This window comes from Cynocephalus volans, chromosome 8, assembly GCF_027409185.1.
Source record: "Cynocephalus volans isolate mCynVol1 chromosome 8, mCynVol1.pri, whole genome shotgun sequence".
Classification (NCBI taxonomy): Eukaryota; Metazoa; Chordata; class Mammalia; order Dermoptera; family Cynocephalidae; genus Cynocephalus; species Cynocephalus volans.
In genome coordinates this window covers 127,486,407-127,509,154 of record NC_084467.1, presented here as the reverse complement: position 1 = coordinate 127,509,154, position 22,748 = coordinate 127,486,407, and the positions used below count along the sequence as shown (strand labels likewise).

At 35.8% G+C, this 22,748-nt stretch overlaps 1 protein-coding gene across 2 annotated transcripts; it reads right to left on the bottom strand.

Annotated features, from left to right (window-relative positions):
* Nucleotides 1–1,312: 1,312 nt before the first annotated feature.
* GORAB (golgin, RAB6 interacting) lies at nucleotides 1,313–21,717 on the bottom strand. 2 transcript variants are annotated; one of them, XM_063106341.1, is made up of 5 exons: nucleotides 21,592–21,717; nucleotides 13,754–14,111; nucleotides 11,353–11,454; nucleotides 8,844–8,984; nucleotides 1,313–2,514 (listed from the first exon to the last, which is right to left on the bottom strand). In XM_063106341.1, exons 1-5 carry the CDS (start codon nucleotides 21,650–21,652, stop codon nucleotides 2,067–2,069), a joined length of 1,110 nt encoding a protein of 369 aa, XP_062962411.1. In that variant the 5' UTR covers nucleotides 21,653–21,717; the 3' UTR covers nucleotides 1,313–2,066. The 2 variants fall into 2 exon arrangements, with proteins under 2 accessions (XP_062962411.1, XP_062962412.1); XM_063106342.1 differs by lacking the exon at nucleotides 21,592–21,717 and having other exon boundaries at nucleotides 13,750–13,820.
* Nucleotides 21,718–22,748: the final 1,031 nt, after the last annotated feature.

The window sequence follows — 22,748 nt, the reverse complement described above, 5'->3', positions numbered from 1 at the left end:
AATGCTTTCAGCAGGCCTTTTATAGCCATATCTGAAAGCATTTCACACGCACGCACGCACGCACGCACGCACGCGCGTGCAAAATTTTCAGGTGGAAAGATGCAGTGAACCTCACAGCTCGAGATATGTAAGAGCCACATCAGGAGTACAGAACTGCAAGCTTCAAAAAGCTGCTAGTGAAATCTCTGGCTCTCAAACTCCTAGCTGTAAAATTAGATGATTAAATTGGATGATCTCTGAGGTATCATCCAACTCATTTCTTTCATGGTTCTCATTTCTCCATATATCTTGTAAATAATGAGACTGAGAAATTAGGATAGTGCATACCTGTATTTAAATAATATTATAGAATCTCATTTATTGACAAGTTTTCCTTAACAGAGAGAGTTTCATACAAAAAGTAGATAAAAGTGTATATCTACCACAAGGAGATCCAAGATGCATTACTGGCACAAATTGCTTAAGTATACGTATTAGGCCTGGCTGGTTTCTTTAGTTGGTTAGAGCATGATGCCAATAACACCAAGATCCAGGCTTTGATCCCTATACCAGCCAGCCACCAAATAAATAAATAAATAAATAAAATAAAGGAGAATACACATTAAACTGAAACTATTTTTAAAGGTAAATGAAAGATCACACTGTAAATACACAGACTTGTTTATTTTTTAGAAAAATAAGAATGTCTCGGGCAATAAAGCTTTTAATTTTTATGTATGTCATTCATAAGTAAAAACACAACTATCTATAGTAATCCTTCTGTTTAGAGAAGTCAGTAATGGAAAATTACTTTCAATTGAAATTATATAAAAGTAAAATGCCCATCCCTATTACCAAAAGATAACACCCTCAAACAAATCCACTTCAAAATAGGATGTCCCTTTTTCAGAAACAATTATGGATATGATATTACACTTGTTCTTACCTTCTTTTATGATAATTCTTTTTTTTAAAGACAATATGCAGTAATTTTATTTTGGAATTTCTGATAAATAGATCATAAGTTAATGTGATATTCACAGATTTTGTGACAAAACTACAATATTTATTTACACATTCACATATAGCACAATGTAGTGATCAAGTATTAGTAATAGGTAACTATTAAAGTAATAAGAAAATCGGCATTTTAACAATTTAAATACTGTGTAACAGGACAATTTATGTCCAACACATAACACATATTGGATAACTTTAGAAATAAAACACATCAGTTTTTTTCATAAGCAAAAGTAGCAATAAGATTTTCTATATTATTTTCAGCTTCACTTTAGAAATGTTTTCATTGTCTAAATTTAACTAAATTCTTTGATTAAAAATATTAATAGTAAAATTACATATACATAGTATGTATACATACATGTGTATGCATCAATTAACTAAAACTCAGGTTGTAAACCAAACCCACTGAAAGGCAAATTGAAGACAAAAATAATGTTGACTTAAGTTGCCTGGTAGCTGAACCCTTGACCTTGGTGTTGTAACACCATGCTCTAATCAACTGAGCTAACCAGCTGGCCTGGTTCTTTACATAAACTGCAATTTCCAAGTAGTGTTTTACAACTATATTAAGATTCAGATTGATAATTCAACCTGCTACTTTTGTTTCTCTCTGTCTCTCTCTTTTTCATAGTAATTTTTGTGTCTTTTTATTGATTTTATAAAATAGGACTTCCATTCTCAACACTTCTTCCAGGAGAAGTTAAATCAATTCAATTAGATATTGAGTGTTACTTTACATTTTATTTTCTGTATTACCTGGTCTAAAAATACTCTAACAATGTAGTATTTCTTCCATCCATTTAAGTCACTCTTTTCATCCAATAATAAGAGTAAAACAAACACTGAAGGAACTAGACCAAATTCAAGGTGAAATATATGCACCTAGAGATAAAATTATCATAATTTGGGACTTGAGAATGGCTAAAAATGTTAACCTACTAAAACTAATCATGAATTCAAAAATTAAAACTGTTTTAAAGACACTTTTATCAGAGGTTGGGGCATAATCTACTGCAGAAAGTACTTTACTGAATACAGTATTAGTTGAAAAGAACAGTGGCACTTCATGTGGCCAGAGCAGCTGAAATGTCATTAACTTGTTTATTTGGGCAGTCTGGACTAAGAAGGGGGATGCTATTGGAATTTTCACACTGTTCATGTACCTTTGGGGAAGTAGCTTGTTCTTGATGCTTTTTGCTCTCTTTACCAAATCCTAATGTCACACTCTCCCCAGCAGGCTGAAATGGCCTTTCTAAATGAACCATCTGTTTCCCTGCTTCTGCTTCTTGTTCCTGCAGCAATCTTTCCACTTCCACCTCAAGCTCCAAAGTCTCCTCATCAGCTTGTACGTCCAGTTGTTGCATCAACTCCTCCAACTTCTTGGCCTTTCGAAGCTCATTTTGTTGTATGATTGTACAAAGGTGTTCAGTGAGCTGCTCTTTTATCTCAGTCTTGCGCTGTAGATCTAACTTTGCTGTAATGTATTCTGCTTCAGCCCTGTCAAATCGCTTCCTGTAAGGACAGGTACAAAGAATGGTCCGTAAGTTTTCCATTGAGGAAGATATTTGAAAGAAAGTCTAGAAACAATAATTAAACTCCCAAATTGAAAAAAATATATATGAGGAAGAAATGGATATTAATATTTTACAAACACATGTTAGACAAACTAGGCTATAGCTGTGGAAGTTTCACAACATCCTTATTTGGATTCACCTGATGTAACAACATTTTTCTGCACTCATGTCTTCTTTCCAAAGTTGTACCTGAGTGAAGGCAGGCTAAGAGGGTTAATTCAGTGGTATGCTAGTTCCAGAAGGGAGGAGACCACTGTGGTATAGCATTTGCCATTTTCTGTGGTATAAATACTATCACCCAAGCCAATTTCATGACATCACTGAATGCAAATTGGGAAAAGATGCACAAAATCTGCTCTCATGAGCCAGTGCAAGCTAGCTCCAGCACACAACTAGTTCAATTTATGAAAGGTAAAACAAAAGGTGGAGAAAGCCAATCTGTATCTCTTGATTAATGGATTGGAAAAGGAAGAAAAATTTCAATGAAGGATAGGACAGTGGTGCGGAGGTGAATACAAATGGAACAGAGCACACCCAGCAAAATGATACTGGGTGAGGGCAAGAAGTAAACATCAAGCAGAATAGAAAACCTCAGCATAGGTTTAGGCAGGACTTCTCACCCTTAGTACTATTGACAATTTGGGCCACATAATTATTTGTGAGGAGCAGTCCTGTATCTTACAGGATGCTGAACAGCGTCACTGGCTTCTACCCATTAGCTGCCAGTTGTGACTACCAAAAATGTCACCAGACATTACCAAATGTTCCTGAGGGAGTAAAATTGCTCCCAGTTAAGAATCCCAGGGTTAAGTTGTCCTCACTCTCTCTATTCAGCAGCAACAAACAATTGTTACACTTTTATTAGGAAATTTTCTGTATTTACGCATATGTAAACTCTTTAGAAAGGTAATGACAGTCTTATGGGAAGTAGGGTAATTCTACCGGAATTTAACTTAATTACCACTAACAGTTGTGAAAGTCATGTTGTCTTGCCTGTTATGACAGCCTACATCAACTGAATGTAGTAAGTAGTTTCTAGTACAAGAGTTAAAGCAAAAAAGAAACAGGTATATCTCCTAATGTAAGATTCTTTGTACTGGAAGGAAATTTACTGGGAAAAAAGAAAGGCTTTGATTTTAAAGAACCCAGGGTTCAAAAACCTTCCTCTGCCATTTACTGTATGTACTTGTTTTGGTCAAGACCTTTTTGGATGCAAAGAACACATATCCAGTACAAGTAGCTCAGGTAAAAATTAGGTTTTATTGGAGAATACAAGAGGTAGTTTCACAGACATGCCATCAGAATCAAAGGCTATTCTCTTCAATTCTTAGAGGCAAACAGTTTCTCTCACTTCAGCTTTCCTGTCATACTCATAGCCCAATCACTATAGGCCACCAGCTGCAGATCTACATCACATTCACTCCACTCAATCTCTCAGTGATCCAATTCCATAATCCCAGAGGGAGAGACTGGGTTGGCCTGGCTCATCTCAGTTTAAACAGAGGTGCTAGTGTCAGGCCATGCCATGAGCCACTGTTTAGCCTATGCATTTAATGTCCTAGAGTCAGCAGCCCATTTTTGTTCCAATCAGGTGTGCCCCAGGGTCAGCATCATGAGTACAAAAGACAGCCAGGTTCCAGTGGAAGGGTCATGCAATGACTGAAAACTCCAGTACAGTGACTCTGGGCAGTTACTTCAGCTGAGTCTTAGTCTATCTGTAAAACTATCTATCTCTGATGATAATAATACCTCATAGGAGAGTTAAGAATTAAACAGTATAAATAGGGTAAGCATCTAGCCTAGTGCCCCAACAGGCACGCAAGCAACAAAATTTCCCCTTTGGAGCACCAGAATCAAAAAGTACTGCTAGTACATAAGTAAACATGTGTCTAAAATTAAGATTACACAGAATTTAGGGACCTGGTATTTATACTTGAAAACTCTTACATAAATGTTCATTTATCATATTTCTTTTTTTACTGCCACCTAGTAAATATAAGACTATCAGCCAGTCAAAGTAAGTTATTAGTGATTTACAGACTGGGCTCATGAATACTGAATTGAAATTAACATTTGCATATAGGTCTTTAGGTTTCCAGTGATCTCAAACCCCAGATAAATCACTTAAGATTTTGTATTTTGTTTATGTATCTAAAGTCTTTCTGGCCAGAAACATGCATATACATTCTCAAACAGAGTGATTTGATGTTTAAAATATTGGGTTAGTTTCACAAACTGCACTACCAGCCTTGTGGGTCAGGTGGATAATACCAAATCACAGTATGATGACATATATTGAACTGGAAATGTAATTATAGAATTGTTTTGTTACTTTAAAGGGACATTGAATGATTTAATGAATATTATTTAAAGGATTCTAGAAACTGTCTCTTGGTTTTGGTACCTGGGAAATTTCTTTAAAAACCCAGTCATTAACCTCTGGTATACCATAAGGTTCCAATGATCCACTTTCAGTTTTTCAGTTCTTTTTCTGTGCAGTTCTATTTGTACAGATTAACACATCATGATTTTTATCTTTTCTTAGAAGTCTTTCAAGGAACAAAGAAAAAATTTACTTATTTATTTAAAAAACAGGATACAACAAATTCTATTTTGCAATTACCAGATTGGTCCAATGGACCCTTTTATAAATCTAAGATACATTACGGGATTACAGAGATATTGCTTTTCCTATATCTTGAAATATTTTGCCATTTCATCACCCTAGGAATTATTTCATCATTTTTCATCATTCCCATTTATGCTAAAAAAATTAAAATAATAAAACAAAGATTTAAGGAATGATCTAAAAGGATGATGCAATAATGAAATAAATTATCATTGCTTAGCTTCCGTAACGTGCTGTCCAAAGTATTACATCCCCTTAAGAAAGTATAAAAGAAGACTGGAAACTCCATCTTTGTAACTTGTTCTCAGTTTTCACTGAACACAGCTGAGAATTAATACATTTTTTCATTTTCTGCCAATATTGACAAAGTAGAGAAAATTCACAGAGGAAGACATTTTGCCTCTGTTAGACAAATCAAAAGATGAATTCTGTGGGAGGCTAAAAAATGGCCTTTCAAAGATATTCACTTCCCAATCCTTGGAGTTTGTGAATATTATTATATATGACAAAAGAATGAAAATTACCTTACAAGACATAAAATGTAATTAAGGATTTTGAGAGAATTTTATTCCAGATTATCTAGTTGGTCCCTAAGTACAATCAATGTATGCTTTTAAGACAGGTGGAGGAAGTTTTGAGAGAGAAGAGGAGGAAGCAATGTGACTATGGAGGCACAGAATGGAGTGGTATGGCCACAAACCAAGGAATGTCTACAGCCACCAGAAGCTGGAAAAGGCAGGGAATGGATCCTTAAAGTCTCTGAAGAAAGCATGACCTTACCAATACCTTGATTTCTGATGTCTGGTTTCCAGAAATGTGAGAGAAGAATTAATGTAGTTTTAAGCCACTCAGTTGCAGTAATTCATTATGTCAATCCCAGGAAACTAATACAAATGCAGATACAAACTCTCTTGACATGAAATTGATCATCTAAGTGAAATCTCAGACTGTGAGAGTTTAGAAAATCAGATCCTAGGTGAATTTTCTCAAACTCAAGAATCAATGTGTGAAAAATATATTTCTAAGGATAAAAAGGAAATGTGATAGCCTCACACAGTTAATAATTTCAAAAGGAAGAACTTAATCACCCCTATTTTACAAGTACCTGGACTACTCTGTGCTGCTAAAGGGATATAACAACATTCTCTCAGCTTTTTAAAATGTTTGAGTCAAACATTACATGATGCAAAGAGGTTTACTATTTATATTCTTACCAAAATTTTTAAATGAAGTTGTTTTCCACAATCGCTTTTTTTCTTACTTTTATTAAGTATTCATAAAATGATTCAAAACATTTGCCGCTGTGTGTGTATATAAGAGTGTTTATTAAACCTAGATGGTAAATAGTGCTAACTATTTTTCTTAGTATACTGAGGATTCAAAAAAATGTTCTACAAGAAGCCACTCTCAGTTTTATAAGCTGGTCTGGGTAGCATATGGCAACATTGCAACCATACCTCTGAGCAGCAGCAGCAGCAGCAGCTCTCAAATTGGCTCAAAGTGCTGCTTCTCCTCAGAGGTGTCTATCCTAACACCTACACCTACAGAAGCCAATTTTAAAGCGAATTCTGGCTTATTCACTGTCCAAGAACCCTTGGCAAACATAGCACTGTACCAAGGTCTAGCAGAAGATATTATTTTTATTAAAAAGATCAAGGCAATCTCTCATAGAAATTGACTGCCCTGGGAATTACCTTTCAGTAGAAATCTGGACCATAATATTATATTACCAATTTATAATTTCTCAATAATCACAAATGCAAATTTAGAAAATGTTGTCTTAATGTTATATATAAATAAAAAAAACCATGGTTCTACTCACAACTGTCGATGGCTTCTCTTAGACTTAACTCAAGAGCTTAGGCTTTTAAAAACAGCCTTATACAGCATCCTACAGTTACATACTACTATGTCAATATCAATACCATGAGAAATTGTCATCTCTAGCTTGTTAAAGATGTAAAAATTTATGATGTAAAATATTTTTACTATGCAAAAATTTACAAAAATTTCATTAAGAATACTTATATATTATGGGATATTTTCTCCTTTAACTAGTATTCCCATCTTCACTGTGGTTCTCTGAAGACTAAAACTATGACATTTCTTATAAATACTCAATACTCGAAGGCATCCTTCACCATCTTCCACTAGGACAGAATTAAAATGTAATCAGGTTATTTTTCTGCGGAAGTACTTAGCACTGTACCTTATAATATGAATTATTCACATAAAAGACTACAAAGACATAAAAATGTTCCTCTGGAAAATTTACAGTACAAAGAATAAAATGTGCTAAAAATCAAGGCTTAGTTTAATATTAAAATCTTGGTTACCTCCTTTAATGACCTTATTAACAGAAATCTGGACCCTCTAGTTATCAGCTACTGATGGCATTAATTTAGGCAATTAATTAATAAAGGTAACCCATTAATGTTAATAGCATATAGCCAAACAACAATTACAAAAATCACAAGGACAACCACAAACCTCTTTCTTAAACACCAAACACTGAATTAAAAACCACAAGCAAGCATTTCCGCTTTATTAAATTGTTATATAAACATCTGATGTTGTGGTTTACCCTGGACTAATGAGGCATTCTGATTGATTTCTAGTGTTACAGAGAAAGATACAAAACTGAATCATTAACACAGCATTCCCTTGTGAAAAAAGACAAACCAGGATGATTAAAGCAATGTTGAAAGGACTGAAAACTCTGAAATTGGACATAATTTTTTGCCCTTTTATCTGTTTGCAAAGTCCATGTAATTCTTTACATGTGTTAGTTCGTTTTAAAACTACTCCATGATGTTTTTATTCTCTTTAAAAAAATACCATTGAGGATAGGGAGCAACTGCGTAAGGCACACAAAGAATAATTACGATTTATAATGATGAACATGCTAATAATATTGATTTGATCATCACATCCTGTACACAAATACTGATAATCAATTCTGTACCCCATAAATAGGCACAAATAAAAAATTTTTTTAAAAGATTAAAGGAAATTAATAATAAACCAAAAAGTATATATACCAATGGTTGAAATCAAGGAAACATGATATCAAACTGCTCTGTACAGAATAAAATCAAAAAGAAATAAATAGGAGAAACAATTTCAAGTTTCCAAAACAGATGGGCATTTTCTTTAAAATATTCATAAGTTTTTAGAAAATAAACTCGATTCTCTTACTTTAATGAAAACAGAACTAGGCTGTAATCCCATACAGACCATATCAGAAAATCAAAAATTTTAAAAGAAAGAGAACAGACCTGGTGTTAGAATAATAGTTTTACAGCAAGTCACTCAGACATTTACTTTGCTAAATCCTGAAAGATTAAGAGTACAAAACGTTAAACAGCAAATGGCTTAGCAGGAAAGACTAACATATAAATAAATAATGTAAGAAATGCTCTAGCAGGCATATGAACAAGGAAGGTTCACTGGGAGGGCAGAGTTAAGGAAGACTTCACAGAAGAGGAAACACTTGTATTAGCACAAAGGAGGAATAAATACAGCTCCTAATGGGTTGTTATGAGGCTTAAATGATGATATACATAAAAGTTCCTGGCCCAGCTAGCAATAAACATTAATTCACACTCCTTGTTCAAAGCGCAATGTCCCCAACTCACCGAGCATATGAATAGTCTAAGCTGGCCTGATCAATCCGGTTCCTGAGAATTCCAATGTCAGCTGACACCATGTCATCTAAAGCCTGTAACTCTTTCTGGATCCGCTTTAGTTTCATGGTCTCTGCCTGAGTTCTTTTAGATCTAGAAAAATCAGAAACATGAGTGGGAAAAATAACATTTTAAAACCATGTATAAGTAAGATACTATGTATATTATAATTAATGATTTTTTAAAAATTGGAAAAATCAGAAAAATTGAAATAAAATAAATGCTAGTAATATTTTGGTATATCTCTAAGACTGCATTTGAACTTTTTTCCTTATTTTTTCAAACTATCTACTAGTACCTACTATTTTCATAAACAAATTAAAAAGTAAGACTTAAAAAAAAAAAAAACAAATCCCAATAAACAGTTCTGGAGAACAAGCACTAAAAGAATATATCTGTATTCCCTTTACATTGAAACATCCAACACAACTTTCCAAATTTCTTGTCTTAAATTCTTCTTGTTAAATCCATTTTCATTTGTCTGATACTTACCTGACATCAAGAACAGATACCTGCATCAAGCAACATTTTCTTTATGTCTGAAAACATCTATTTGGTTTTAACTTTCTTAGAACTTTGGTTTTAACTTTAATTGCTTTGATTCTTATTCTCTAGGCAAAACTACAGGTCCTCAAAATTCTTTGTAAGGCTAAAAACCAAAACACTTTTTTCTTTCCTTGTTTAAAAGCACATTCAACCTCATCATCTCTCAGATCCCTCACCAACCCCAAATATAATATACACTTAAATAACAGAATAAGCAAATACAAAAGCAAACCTTTAATCATGATTTCACTCATTTCAAAATTTTATACACATTTTTGAGGGAGAAGAAAACCTTCCACATACAACCACATATATGCAACTTACATTCTCCTGATTTCTACTCCATTATGCATTTTCCCATCCTTTCTGCCTACAAAAGTTCATTTACCAGTATGATCCTTTTACTTCAAATACTTCACTGTTTACTTATTAATCCAAACATGTTATTTCTTTACATTTCTGTCTATATCAGTGCTTTCTGTCTTAAATCAAAAGCATTTAGAGAAAATCTAATCTGCTTCTGAGCCTATAAATCTTTTTGTAAAATCCCTTGTAAACAGCTTCCGCACTCCAAATTGAAGACTATCAAAATGATTTTTAATAATCCCTTGTGGGAAAAAAAAGATGGCATTACTCTTTTATATGTTTTTTTTTCTCTTGAAACGCAGTAAGTCAGTGAGTTGCATATTTCCTATTCTTCATCAAAGATCAAGGTGTACCAGTAGTAGTGTTGCACTCTTTTACCTGCCTGTAATCCTGCCTCAACTGTGACAACTGTCCAGCTAGGGCTGGTTCTGGAGCTCACAGACTCCTCAAACCCATTCCAGACCGGGTCACAAACTCTTTACATGCCAGGCTGAGTTCCACAAGTCTGTAAGCTAGGTAACTGGTAAACAGGTCCTCAGAAGCAGTAGGTTTGAGAGCATGGCCGCATGGGTGCAGACACCCGAGGCAGATGCCAGCCAAGTCACGGAGCTCCACATGCGCACTAACTCCACCTCCTCCCTCCACACACACACAATTTGCTTACAAAGAATGCACCATACCACCCCCAACCGGAAGGGGGCCTGATTAAATTATCCTATTTTCCCAACAAGTAGGAAAAAAAATCTTCATTTTCACATTCGTATATCTCTCTAGCAGATAAAATTCTGAATTACTCTTACATCCACTTACCTTCCTCCTTTCCCTCTTCTCCTGCACCCACTCCAGCCTCAAGCAATTATAATTTTGCCAGACTTTTCTGGAGGTCTAAAAAGAAACTGCAACTGAAATGCTTGCATTTAGTTCTCACTATCTCAACCATTGCTTTATTGACTAAGTTTAGTTTCTCAAGGACACAGGAGATTAGAAACTACAAACTAAAAGGTCAGCAAGAGTGGTGGGGGATGGGCAGAGTAGCTCAAATGGGAATGTTACTGTTCAGGGCCAGTACAATGCAGTAAATAGAAGGGATCACTGACAGACTCACACAGAGGGGAGAGAAAAATTGAATCTCACACAGTGCTCATAATGGTGACCCTGAGTCATCAATAAATGGTAACTATATCACATATTTTCTACTAGTGAGGACAGGGTAAATTATTAAAGAAACATGTCCATTGGAAAAACAATTAAGATTTGTGGGAGTATAAGTCACTTATATAGAATAACCTTATTCCTCTACACAACAGAAAAAGCCTCTCCATATCAAAATTAAAACCTGCATTTCGCTGATAATTTAGATATATCGATAGCTATTTACTGCTTCCCTTATGAATGTGTAGATGGTTAAAACTGAAAACACTAATGCTGGTCCCTAAGTTTTAATTGCAACTGTATTCAGTGTAGTAGAACAGACATAGGAAGATAATTGTAAAACATGGACAGAACTGATTGCGGTTACAAACAACCTCTCCTGATTCGGGTGTCTCACCTTTCTGCAATAGCTTTAGCCAAAAGAGCTTTCTTACGTTTATTTTTCTCTTCCATCAGCCGTTGTTCTTGTTGGAGGACTTCCCAACGTGATTTTTCTTGCCTACGAAGCAAAAAAAGTATAAAAATGAGATTATGAAAGAGACTGCTACCCCATCCCGCACCTTACAAGTCTCAGTCCCTAAGTATAAAATTTAATCAAGCAGATTATGTATCTTTTCTTTCAAAAGTCCTCTTAAAAGAAACCCGTCTGAAGTTCATTATTTTGTTCTAATAGGAACAAAGACTATAATCTGAAGTAAAGAGGCTTACATAAGTTGCCCCTTTGAAATCCATTATATGTATATATTCTAGGAAACCACAAACTGGAAGCCAGAGTACTGTGGCGTTTTTCTAGGAGTACAAAGAAATTTGTGTAAATTGATTATTTATTATATGCAAAATGGAGATCAAAATAAATTGGTCTGTCTGATGTCATGGTATACCTTTTAGAGTTCTCTATAATGAAGTCTTCTCTACCTCAATATCCTTAAGACAAAAATCAATGTTTATTTCATATATTTCCTTTCAATTTGCTACTTTCCAACTCTTAGACATTTTTAAAGAGAGTAAAACACTATGATTTGAACTAAGATTTGAATGCTGGGCTAAAGAACAACTTCAAAGATCTGAAAACGTATATTGCCTTCCAATCTGTCCAATTCTGAAAGAAACATATTAAAATTTCCCATAAAGTCATAAACTTGACTTCAACACAAATTAAACAAGGTAATGGCAAAACTATTCCTATTATTGTCATTTCTTACAGTCATTATTATCAGAAGTCTCTATTCACAAACCTAGTAATCACTTCCAAAACTATCTTTTTCTCTCCATTCCTACAGCTTCCACCTTAGTGCCTGCACTTGTCATTTCTCACTTTTACCATCACAGGCATCTCCTCACCAGGTGCCTTAGTTTCAGCTCACCCAGCACTCTCCCAAGTTGTCTGCAATGACACCTGGAATTTCTCTAATCACTATTTTGATCAGGGATTTCTCCCTCAGACGCCTAGGTGGTATCCTGCTGCATCAGTGAACTCACTAGACAGGCATCCTCTGCTTCCAAGTCCTTCCTCACTTCTTTAATTCTCTACTATCCTCTGGCTATCCTTTGCCTCTCCCAGAAAAGTGAGATGTCACCTCTGAGCATTCTCTAGAATACAGCTTTCCTTTCTCCTTAGAACCACAGAATTTCTCCTTTTTGTTAATGGTTCCTCAGATTACAAGTCTTCTATACAATTTCTCCCAAATATCTAAAATAAGAATAATTTTCCTAATGATATCCAATCTAAATCGTCCAGCTCAATTTAAACTCACCCCCACTTGACTAAGGCCTTTGCACTTGTTCAATGTTGGTTTCATAATTCACATGGTTTTATATCTCTTATCAAAATAATTCTTAGTTGTAAATCCCTGGTGGGCAGAAAACATTTTAAACTCATAATATAGAATCTGGATCAGCAGAGATTAAAAAAATACTTGAGATTAGAAAAAAATATCAGATACTGAAAAAAGACTCAGAAAAAAGAAAACAAATAAATGCTATTCTTTCTCCTTTATGAGTGGTCAGGGGGAACAAAGAAATGAGTAGATATTAAAATGTAAGGTATCAAATAAAAATTCTAAGAATTCACAAGTCACAGAATGGCCATTTCCACAAGAGTGTGGCTAAACTAAATTATGTAGGTCGTTTCTAGTACAAACACACTAAATAAAGAATAAAAGAAATCTAATGATGAAGCTGTATTATATAATTAGTCCCCTCAATTTCCTACACTCTCTCCGTGGACCATCCCTTCATATTTCTTCACAGGTACCCTTTTCTGGGCCAGTGGAGTTATAGTCTGGAAGTTGAAGAATGGGTTCAATTTGGGGAGAGTTACTGCGCATATAAGCATTGCTTCTGGTAAGTGTAAAGGGCACAGACTTTGGATCTAGACAGACTTATATGTGAATCTCAACTCTACTACTTACTAGCTGTGTATTATCTTTAGGAAGATAGTATCTTATTTGAGTCCCAGATACCTCATCTATAAAGTGAAAATAATAAACATGCATTGTAAGGCTGTTGTGAAGACTAAATGACATAAAACATATAAATGCCTAACATTGCCTGGCTTACATTTAGGTGGTAGCTACAAGAGTACTTCAAAATGTTCATGGAAAAATAGAATTAAAAGATCGTACAAATCTTTCCATGAACCTTTTGAAGTACGCTTATATTTTTTAACAATTTATTCATCACATTTCTAGGCTTGAATATAAAATTAAAAATATATTTTAAAAAAACTATATTTCCTCAAAGCCCAGTGGGGAAAAAAGATAAAATGAAACATCTCATGGATATATAGACTTACTAACAATTCCACTTTCTTTTTCTCCAATTTGCAATCTGGCTTTGGAGGTAGAACCTCAACATTTTTGTGACCATCATGGGAATTCTCAAGTCCCAGTTCCCTTGGTTCACTTTCAATACTCTGTGGTTTTCCATCATCAACAGGAGAAGTGAGTGTAAGAGTCCTAGGAAGAACAGTGGGAGAAGAATGTGGTTTCTGAGTGTTAAATCTCTGTTTTGGTGCAGAAAGCAGCTGCTCTGGAGGTAATGAAATTGATCCATCTTGAAGCCCAAGTTTTTGGCTTTGCTCTAGAAGGGCTTTTTCTCGCTGAAGTTGTTGTCGAGTTTTCTTCACGGGGAGACGCCGCTGTGGTTCAAATGAATCTATATAAAAGAGATTGAAGAAAAATTTCTTCGTGTGAGCAGCAAGTAACTATAATTTCTCTAAGAAAGTAAAACAATGACATTAAACTTTGATGATAACTCTAGAGGTCCCCTCACTCCATTCTCTATCTAGAAAGCTCAGGAAAAAACAGCTGTCTTCCTACACAATTTCAATAGTTCTCAAATCATACTATTAATATCTAACAAAAACTGTCCCAGCTCTCAATTTACCCTCAGAGGAAGTCTATTTGTCCATGAATTGGGCCTTAGGACACAAAGCAAGGTTTCTCTCTCAAATGGATTTGATAACTGTCAAAAGAATCAACTAATTTTGACCAAACCAGGTAAACAACGGAATTCTCTGTCTTAAATTTGATTTATGGTTCTGTCTGCTCTCCTGAAACAAAACGATGGCTGAGTTTTAAAATGTGAATCCCCTCTCTTAAATTTTAATAGCTTTTAGGACAATTTGATACATAGGTAGACACTAAAACAGGAATATAATTAAGTCTCTTATTTTAGGAATGCTAAATTGTTTTCTTTCATCTTGCAAGGTCTAGTCAGGCTCTAATCAGTGCATTCAAACTAATTTCAATAGCAGCATGAATAAAGCAATAGAGGAAGATAAAACAACTGGGCAAAAAAAAAATTTTTTTTTAAGTATAAACTAAATAATAATACTTCTGTTATACTTTTTGGACTGTCCATACCAGTATTAAACTTCTAGTGCAGACAACTGGAGAATGTGATTCACATTCATACTATATTTAATAAGATCTATAAATAACACTCTCTATAAAATGCCTGAGAAATGAAATTATGATGAGTCCTTGTAAATGAACAACTCAAACAGGACTTTTCAATTCTGCATATTGACCTTTGAAGCAACACAAGCTTATTATTCAAATTTCCCAAAGTAGAGTTAAAGGCTCTGGAGTCACAGTCCCAGCTTTGCTTCTGCCTTCCTCAGTGACTTCAGGCAAATCAAATTAATTATTCAGTATCTTAGTTTCCTCGTTTGTCAAACCAGTTGAAAATTACCTGCTCTACTTAACTCATGGAATTAGTGTAAGGCTTAAATAGGTATAGAAAATATTTTTTTAAAAGAGAAGTACTATCAAAAGTAAATGTTATTGTTGATTTTTGCCAGAAACACAAAGTATCCTGCTGCAAGATGTAGGAGGCCCATATCTTGCAACAGGAACTTATACTTGGCTTTATTCACACCATCAGAAAATGTCACTGAGCTTGCTTACTTCCCACTTGAACTCATTAACTTAATTACTAATACTCCCTCTGAGAAATGCAAACCAAAACCATTCTGAGATATCACCTCACTCCAGTTAGACTGGCTATTATCAAAAAGACAAAAAATAACAAATGCAGGCAAGGACGTGGAAAGTGGCATTGTAAATTAGTACAGCCATTACAGAAAACAGTATGGAAGTTTCTCAAACAACTACAGATAGAACGGCGATATGATCCAGCAATCACACTACTAGGTATATAATACCAAAGGAATGAAAACAATCATGTCGAAGGGAAACCTGCACTCCCATGTTTATCACAGCTCTACTCACAATAGCCACAATATGGAACCAACCTAAATATCCACTGATGGATGACTGGATAAAGAAAATGCAGAATATATACACAGTGGAATACTACTCAGCCATAAAAAAGAATGAAATTCTGCCATTTGCAGCAGCATGAGTGAGCTTTGAGAAAATTATGTTAAGTGAAATAAGCCAGGCACAGAAAGAGAAATACTGCATGCCCTCACTCATAAGTGGGAGCTAAAAAGTAAATAGACAATAATAATAACAATAATAAAAATAAGTTGAACTTTCAGAAGGAAAGAGAACTATGGTTATTAGAGGTGGGGAAGGGGGAGTGGAGATAGTGATAGGTTGGCTAATGGACACAAAACAGTTAGGTAGGAAAAATAAGATCTATTGGTGTACAGTTGAGCTAGGCATCTAATAATTAACAATAATTTACTGCATGTTATCATATGGCTAGAAGAAAGATCAAATATCCTCATCAGAAAGAAATGATTAAGTTTTGTAATGAGTATGCCAATTATCCTAACTTGATCATCATACTTATATACATGTATTGAAACACAACACTGCATTCCACAAATATGCATAATCAATACATTTCAATTAAAAAATAATTTTTAAAAAGTCCCTCTGAAATTCAGTTACTGCAGCTTCTACTTTATTTTGCATTTTTATAGAAACTACCTATAAGATTAAAAATGCTAATTTTTTCACTCCCAAACTAAACAAATCAGCCACTTAAAAACAGAACATATTGTTTTACATACTGGGTATTGGGGGCTGCAAATATCAAGAAGACTTGGGTAAACTGAGGAGCCTAAGTCTAGTTTAAAGGGGGCAATGCACAGTCACTTCTAGTCAACAACTATCACTAAAAAATTTAGGTCAGTATAGACAGATATTTTGGTTTTTCATGATTAAAATTCAGACTTTTATGTAAAATATCCTAATTTTTAAACGTGGGGAACTATATCAATCAGGAAAATCTAGATTATGCTGTAAGGGGAAATAACTCTGGAATCTTAGTGGTTTTAAACAACAAAGGTTTATTTCTCATTAATGCTCTGTGCCAGCAGTGTTAATCAGTCTCTCAGGCCCCCAGGCTGATTGTATGGTCACCATTTAGTGTTGCTAGACACCATGACAGGGGGAGAAGAAATTGCTCAGGAAGGTCTTCCTACAGCAATTAATTACTATGACCCAGAAGTGACATAACACTTCTGCTCATAATTCAAAGGCTCAACTAGTACATGGCCCTACCCCAAAACAAGGGAAATACGCATGTGCTGGTTTGGCAAATAATGATTACTGCTAGTATTAATTTAAAAAGAAATGTAAAGATTGGAGAAAGAAAAAAGAAAAAGGAAAAGAAATAAAGAAATAAAGAAAAAAGGAAATAAGGAGAGAGAAAGGAAGGAAGGAAGGAAAAGAAGGGAGGGAGGGAGGGAAAGCCAAACACATTTTTGGGTTAAATTAAGCCAACAGGCTACCAGTTTGTGCTCTCTGCTTTATATCCTTCAAGCCCTGCTCCCTCCACCAGAGAAAGCTGTCATTTGAATCACAGCTGTATATAACCTTATTTTTTTTTTACTTAATATTCTATTGCCAATACTCATCCATACTTTTCATTTTGCTGTAGTCATTCATTCCGAATGTTGCATAACATTCCATTGAGTGAACTAGTCTACTGATCTTCTTCCACTGATAAACATTTAGGTTGATTCCAGATTTTTGCTTCTGTGAATTTTACTGTTATGTCTCCTCTTTTACATGCACAAGAACTTGCCTTGGATGTTATTTAAGAACTGCTGGGTCATAAAGTATAAGTTTAAGAGAAAATGTCAAACTGTTTTCCAAAGTGAATTTCCTCTAGCAAAGTATAAGATCTTACGGATGCACTTTCTCTTTAATATACGATATTGTCAGACGTTTTAATTTCTGACAATCAAATAGGTATAAAGTGGTATCTGACTGTGTGCTTTTGATTTGTAATTCTCTGCTCATTGGTAGTCACGAGCACTTCTTATTTCTTTTCCTATGAAATATTCACGTGTTTTTCTGATCTTTCTTTTGGTTTGTCTGTATTTTTCGGCAGCACACAATTAGAAAACATAATTAAAGACTAGATATTTTAATACCAGAAATTATCATGTACCTAAGAGTAAATCTAACAAAAAGATGATCAAGATCTCTATAAGGAAAATTCTAAAATTTGAGATATTAAAAGACATAAATAAAGGGACACACATACCACATTTGTGGTACTGTTAATTATGTGAAGATGTCAAACCTCCTCAAATTGACTGAAAGATTCAATGCAATTCCTATCAAAATTCCTACTGGGTTTTCCATGAAATTTAGTAAAATTATTAAAAAATATTATATGAAAGGATAAAGGTTCAAGAATGGCAAGGAAAGTTCTAAAGAAGAAGAGCAAAAGGACTAGACTACTGGATATCAGGAACATTACGAAGCTTTTAAGTGTGGTACAAAATGACCAATGGTGGAGAACCCAGAAACTGATTAATACATGTATGAAGTGCTGGTATATGACAGAGGCTGAATGTCAGTCAAATCAGCAGCAAAAGGTGGAATTATTTAATAAATGGGGGGCCGACCCTGTGGCTCCCTCGGGAGAGTGTAGTGCTGGAAGCGCCGAGGCCGCGGGTTCGGATCCTATATAGGGATGGCCAGTGCGCTCACTGGCTGAGCACGGTGCGGACAACACCAAGCCAAGGGTTATGATCCCCTTACTGGTCACAAAAAATAAAAATAAAAAATAAAAAATAAATGGGTCTGGGGTAAAAGTGGTCTTCTATATGGAAAAGATAAAATCAGACCCATACCTCACATATATAAATTAATAGAAAGTAAAGATTAATATCATTTAGACCTTATAGTAGGAGACTGATTTCTTAAGACACAGAAATGTTGGCTATTAGAAAAAGACTGACAAATATGAATATATTAAAATTAAATACTCAGTTTATCAAAAGACAAAAGTTAAAAGACAAGTTACAAACTGGGAGAAGATACTCAAATGGCAAAGAACTAGTATCAAGAATTAAGAACTTTTAGGAATAAATACTTCCTTTAACTAGAAATTGACAGCATGTGGCCTCACTATTTTTTTACTTTTAATTTTTCATTATGAAATAGATCATACATCAAATACATATATGTATATGTCACATACACACTCTTCCAACCTGTATGGTTTATAAAAAATAACACAATTTAAGAAATAAAACATGAGGTAACTGTGGGAGACATACTGCTGTTTAAGGATAGACATATCCTCCCTCTTTTGGAACTCAACAGATTTCCTGTCCCCCAAATCAAATGACTTTCTTTTGTTAAAATGAAATATAAGTAGGATTGACACATGTAATTTACTGGTAAAAGCATTTAATTGCCAATGTTCAATTTTCAATCTTCTTTTCCACCTGTCATGGTATGGAGTGACTATGTGGAGCAAAGTCACCTGACAACCCAGGTTAGATATGAAACTAGAGTGAAAAATAAATCTTTATTATTTCAAGCAATCGATATTTGAGGGTTATTTGTAACTTCTGTATAACTTGGCTTAATATTATTTCATAATTAGCAATACCTCTGAAACCCCCTATGTTTTTGCCCCTCCCTGATCACATCCCCTTGCCTCCCCACCAATCTGCATTTTGTGATTCATTCCTTTGGTTTTCTTTATAGATTTCCAATATCCCTAAAAGAATGTACATGTATATTCTTTGTACATGACTTTGTATGATTTTGGCCTTATATAAATGGTACCAGACAGTATATATTCATCTGCAATTTGCTCTTTTCATACATCATACTTATGTAATTTATATATGTTAATGCATGTGGCTAAAGGTAATATATTCCCACTAGCTACAGTAACAAACTAGATGAGTATACCATAACTTACTTACCCATTTCCTTTTTAATTAACCTTTTTGGTTTTTTCCAACTTTTAATATTATAAACAAGACTGTTAAGGACATTCTTGACCATATTGCCCAATGTACAGCAGTTGTCTCTAGAGTACTGTTGTCCTTATTTATGCTGGCAACCAACCTCATCTTCCTAAATCATTTAACTGCATTTTTAAGTTTGGAGAACATCCAACTCTCCTGAGAAATCCAAGACAAAAAGATTTAGAGGCAGAGCTGGGATATCTTTATGCCAATTACTGTGTTTGGTTATAGGTATACAAAGTTGCTAAGATGTTTTCTCTGCCCTCAGGTGCTCATATGCTGGAGATTTGGTGTCCACGCTCTAATGTCTCCCTATCAAACGGCAGGCCCTTAACACCCTCTATCTATGTCAAACTGTACAGATATTACAAAATACAATTGTACTTCAAAAAGTTAACGGAAATATAGAATTGAAAAGATAATATAAATCTTTCCATGATCTTTCTGAGGTACCCTCGTATACTTCTACATCACAGGTGTATTGTTAAGACTTCTACATTAAGTCTTCTTTACCTTGCCTGACTCGTCTCTGCTAACATATAACCTCTGGGAAATCTTTCCAACTCCCAGCACGGTGAGGTTCCTCCTAGTTCTGTAGCAAGCTCTTGTACAACATCTACCATTACGTTATTTTCTGGCTTATCTTCACAGCTCTTTGAAGGTAGCCGTGATGCCTTGTTCATCTTTGCATCCCTAACGCAAAAACTGATACCCAGATCTTGAAGTCAGATCAGAAGCAAAGATACCTGTACTCTGTACATCTAAATATGTGCATGGATGTTAAAAACACAAGCAAAAGAATCTGAGTACATCAAGCTAGATAGACTCAGTTAACCACACACTTTATGATATAATTTTTAAAGGCCTCTGGACCAGTCGAAATTCCCCCAATCTATGTAACCTACACTGGCTCTACGCTACTAATTTACTTCCTTTTCCACTTGTTAGTCCTAGATTATTCTCACATCTATGCTAAAAATGCACAGGCTACCTGAGCAAAATCCAATTTTCCCACAAACTCTAATAATGGCATGACAATTTATTTAACTTTCTTCCTAAAGTATTTAAATTATGGTACCAAGAGTGTTGTAAACTTCTCACAGAAGTTGTGTGTACTACCAGGATTATCATACAGATCTTCAAAAAATTTCAACCACAAGCAAAGCATATTTTACATCACTAAGAGTTTCCCACCAAGTATCAGCAAACTTAATTCATTCATTAAAAGTTTAAAAAATAGTACGAGCCCATTCAGTGATTACTCTATAAAGCTGGACAGGGAAGCACAAGATTTTAGCTTGACCCGAAGTCAGCAGGGCTATATCCGTGTGCATATGTGCATATAAAGGCTTCACATCTAACCTCTCGAAGACCCTTTTGGTTTGTTGACTCTCAAGAGTTGGAAAGAACTGCAAAAATCATCTGGCAACCAGAAGTGAACGCAATACTCCAGATGTACCATGAAAAGCACCGAATTTTTGAGTTTATTCAGACCCCTGTGCTCTCTTTTCCAATCATTACCTGCTTCTATAAATCTATCACAATTCTAATATAGTGTATGCCCTTCCTCCTTACTTTACCCTGACCCCAACCCTCCAACCACTGATCCGTGCAGCAATCCTCCCGATAGGATCCACCTAGGCCGTAGGCTCACTTCTACCAAATCCCATTCCTTTCACGGGTAAAAGTCAAAGCCCTGAAATGGATTCCTGAACCCTCTTTTCTAAAAGAAGACTCCAGTCCCCTGGGCTCGCCCCTCCCACCGTAGCTGCAGTACATTCATCTCAGGAGCCCCCTCAATCCTGTCCACTTACTTACAGCTCCTTCCCCCACCACACATAGCTTCCTCCCCGCCCCTTCCCACTCGAAGCTGCAGCCCCGCCCCTTCCCCTTAACAGACCCAAGTATTAAACCTCTACACGCACATCCCGTTACCTTTAGCCTGTTTTAGTCTCCTCAGCTCCTCCTCAGAAAAACCGGCCCAACCCTGCGCCATCCGCTCCGGCTGTCGGTACCCCCAGAGAGCCCAAGTCCCAGAGAACCAACTGCCAACACGGCCGCCCAGGCACATCCGGGTTCTTCCCCGGCCGCGGCCGACCGGCCAATCAGCTCCGGACACAAGGCCCCCTCTCTCTCCGGCATCAGGGTTCGACTCCCTCCGAGGCTGCCTTCGGCAGTGCCGGAGGCTCCCTTCAGCAGTGCCTAAGGAAACCATGCCACCCAGACGTTCGTGTCCCCTGATTTGGCTCTACTCTCTGTCGCTATGTCTCATTCTCGCTGGTTAATCGCTTCAAGAGATAAGACAAGAAATGGCGGTTGGGACAATGATGGAGATAAACAGGCAGTTAGGAAGTAGCTATGAATCGGTGGAAGAAAAGGGAGGGCGTCAATGCCTCTTGGGGTCCTCCGTAAATTCGCTGGGGCGGAGTCCTGTAGCTGTGGTGGCGGGCAGTGCTCTCTTTGGCTTGTAGCGTAGGTAGCCTTCACGGTCGTGTGCTGGGCTGGGAGCGTGAAGTGCGCTGGAAACAGCCTTCAGGCTGACTGAGGAAAATGATCAGATTTAGGGTTTCACTGATGAAGAAACATTTAAGAGGGCTGGGAACAGACACGTTTGACATAACCCGGTCTCACGGTCTATAGCGTCTCCCGGATTTTTTTTTTTTTTTTTTTTTTTTTGCTTTGTGGGCAGTTTTTTTGATGTTTCTTTTGTGAATGATTCTGGCCAATTTGTGCCCTTTCTCCTAAGGGATTTCTCAAGTCCCTCTTTTAAAATAGATGTTCCGTCTGCTTTTATGTTGACGGAAGACCATTTAAAACGTCGGCTCTGGGGGATGGGAAAATTTCTTAGGATCTTGCCTGGAGTCCTGATTTTGTAGTTCTGGTTCTGCCTTGAACACTAACTTCCATTTGCTCATTTTAAGTAGGATTGCGAACATTTAAAAATGCGAGCGTTGTCAAAGCATACATTGATCAGGATGTTTTAAAAGAGCCAGTTCTGTTTTCTGCGTTTCTCTTTGCACTATTTTGCAGTAAAAGTTTGCACTGTTTTGCAGTAAAGAATTCATTATTTTGGCTTGCATTTAAACCAATTG

Bases quoted from the DNA above. Each gene is read 5' to 3' on its own strand.
- GORAB (XM_063106341.1), bottom strand. From the start codon at position 21,652: ATGGCGCAGGGTTGGGCCGGTTTTTCTGAGGAGGAGCTGAGGAGACTA. The intron at 8,985-11,352 runs GTGAGACACCCG...TGATTTTTCTAG, and splicing joins GCTAAAGCTATTGCAGAAAG to ATCTAAAAGAACTCAGGCAG. The intron at 2,515-8,843 runs GTGAGTTGGGGA...CTGTCCTTACAG, and splicing joins TTAGACTATTCATATGCTCG to GAAGCGATTTGACAGGGCTG.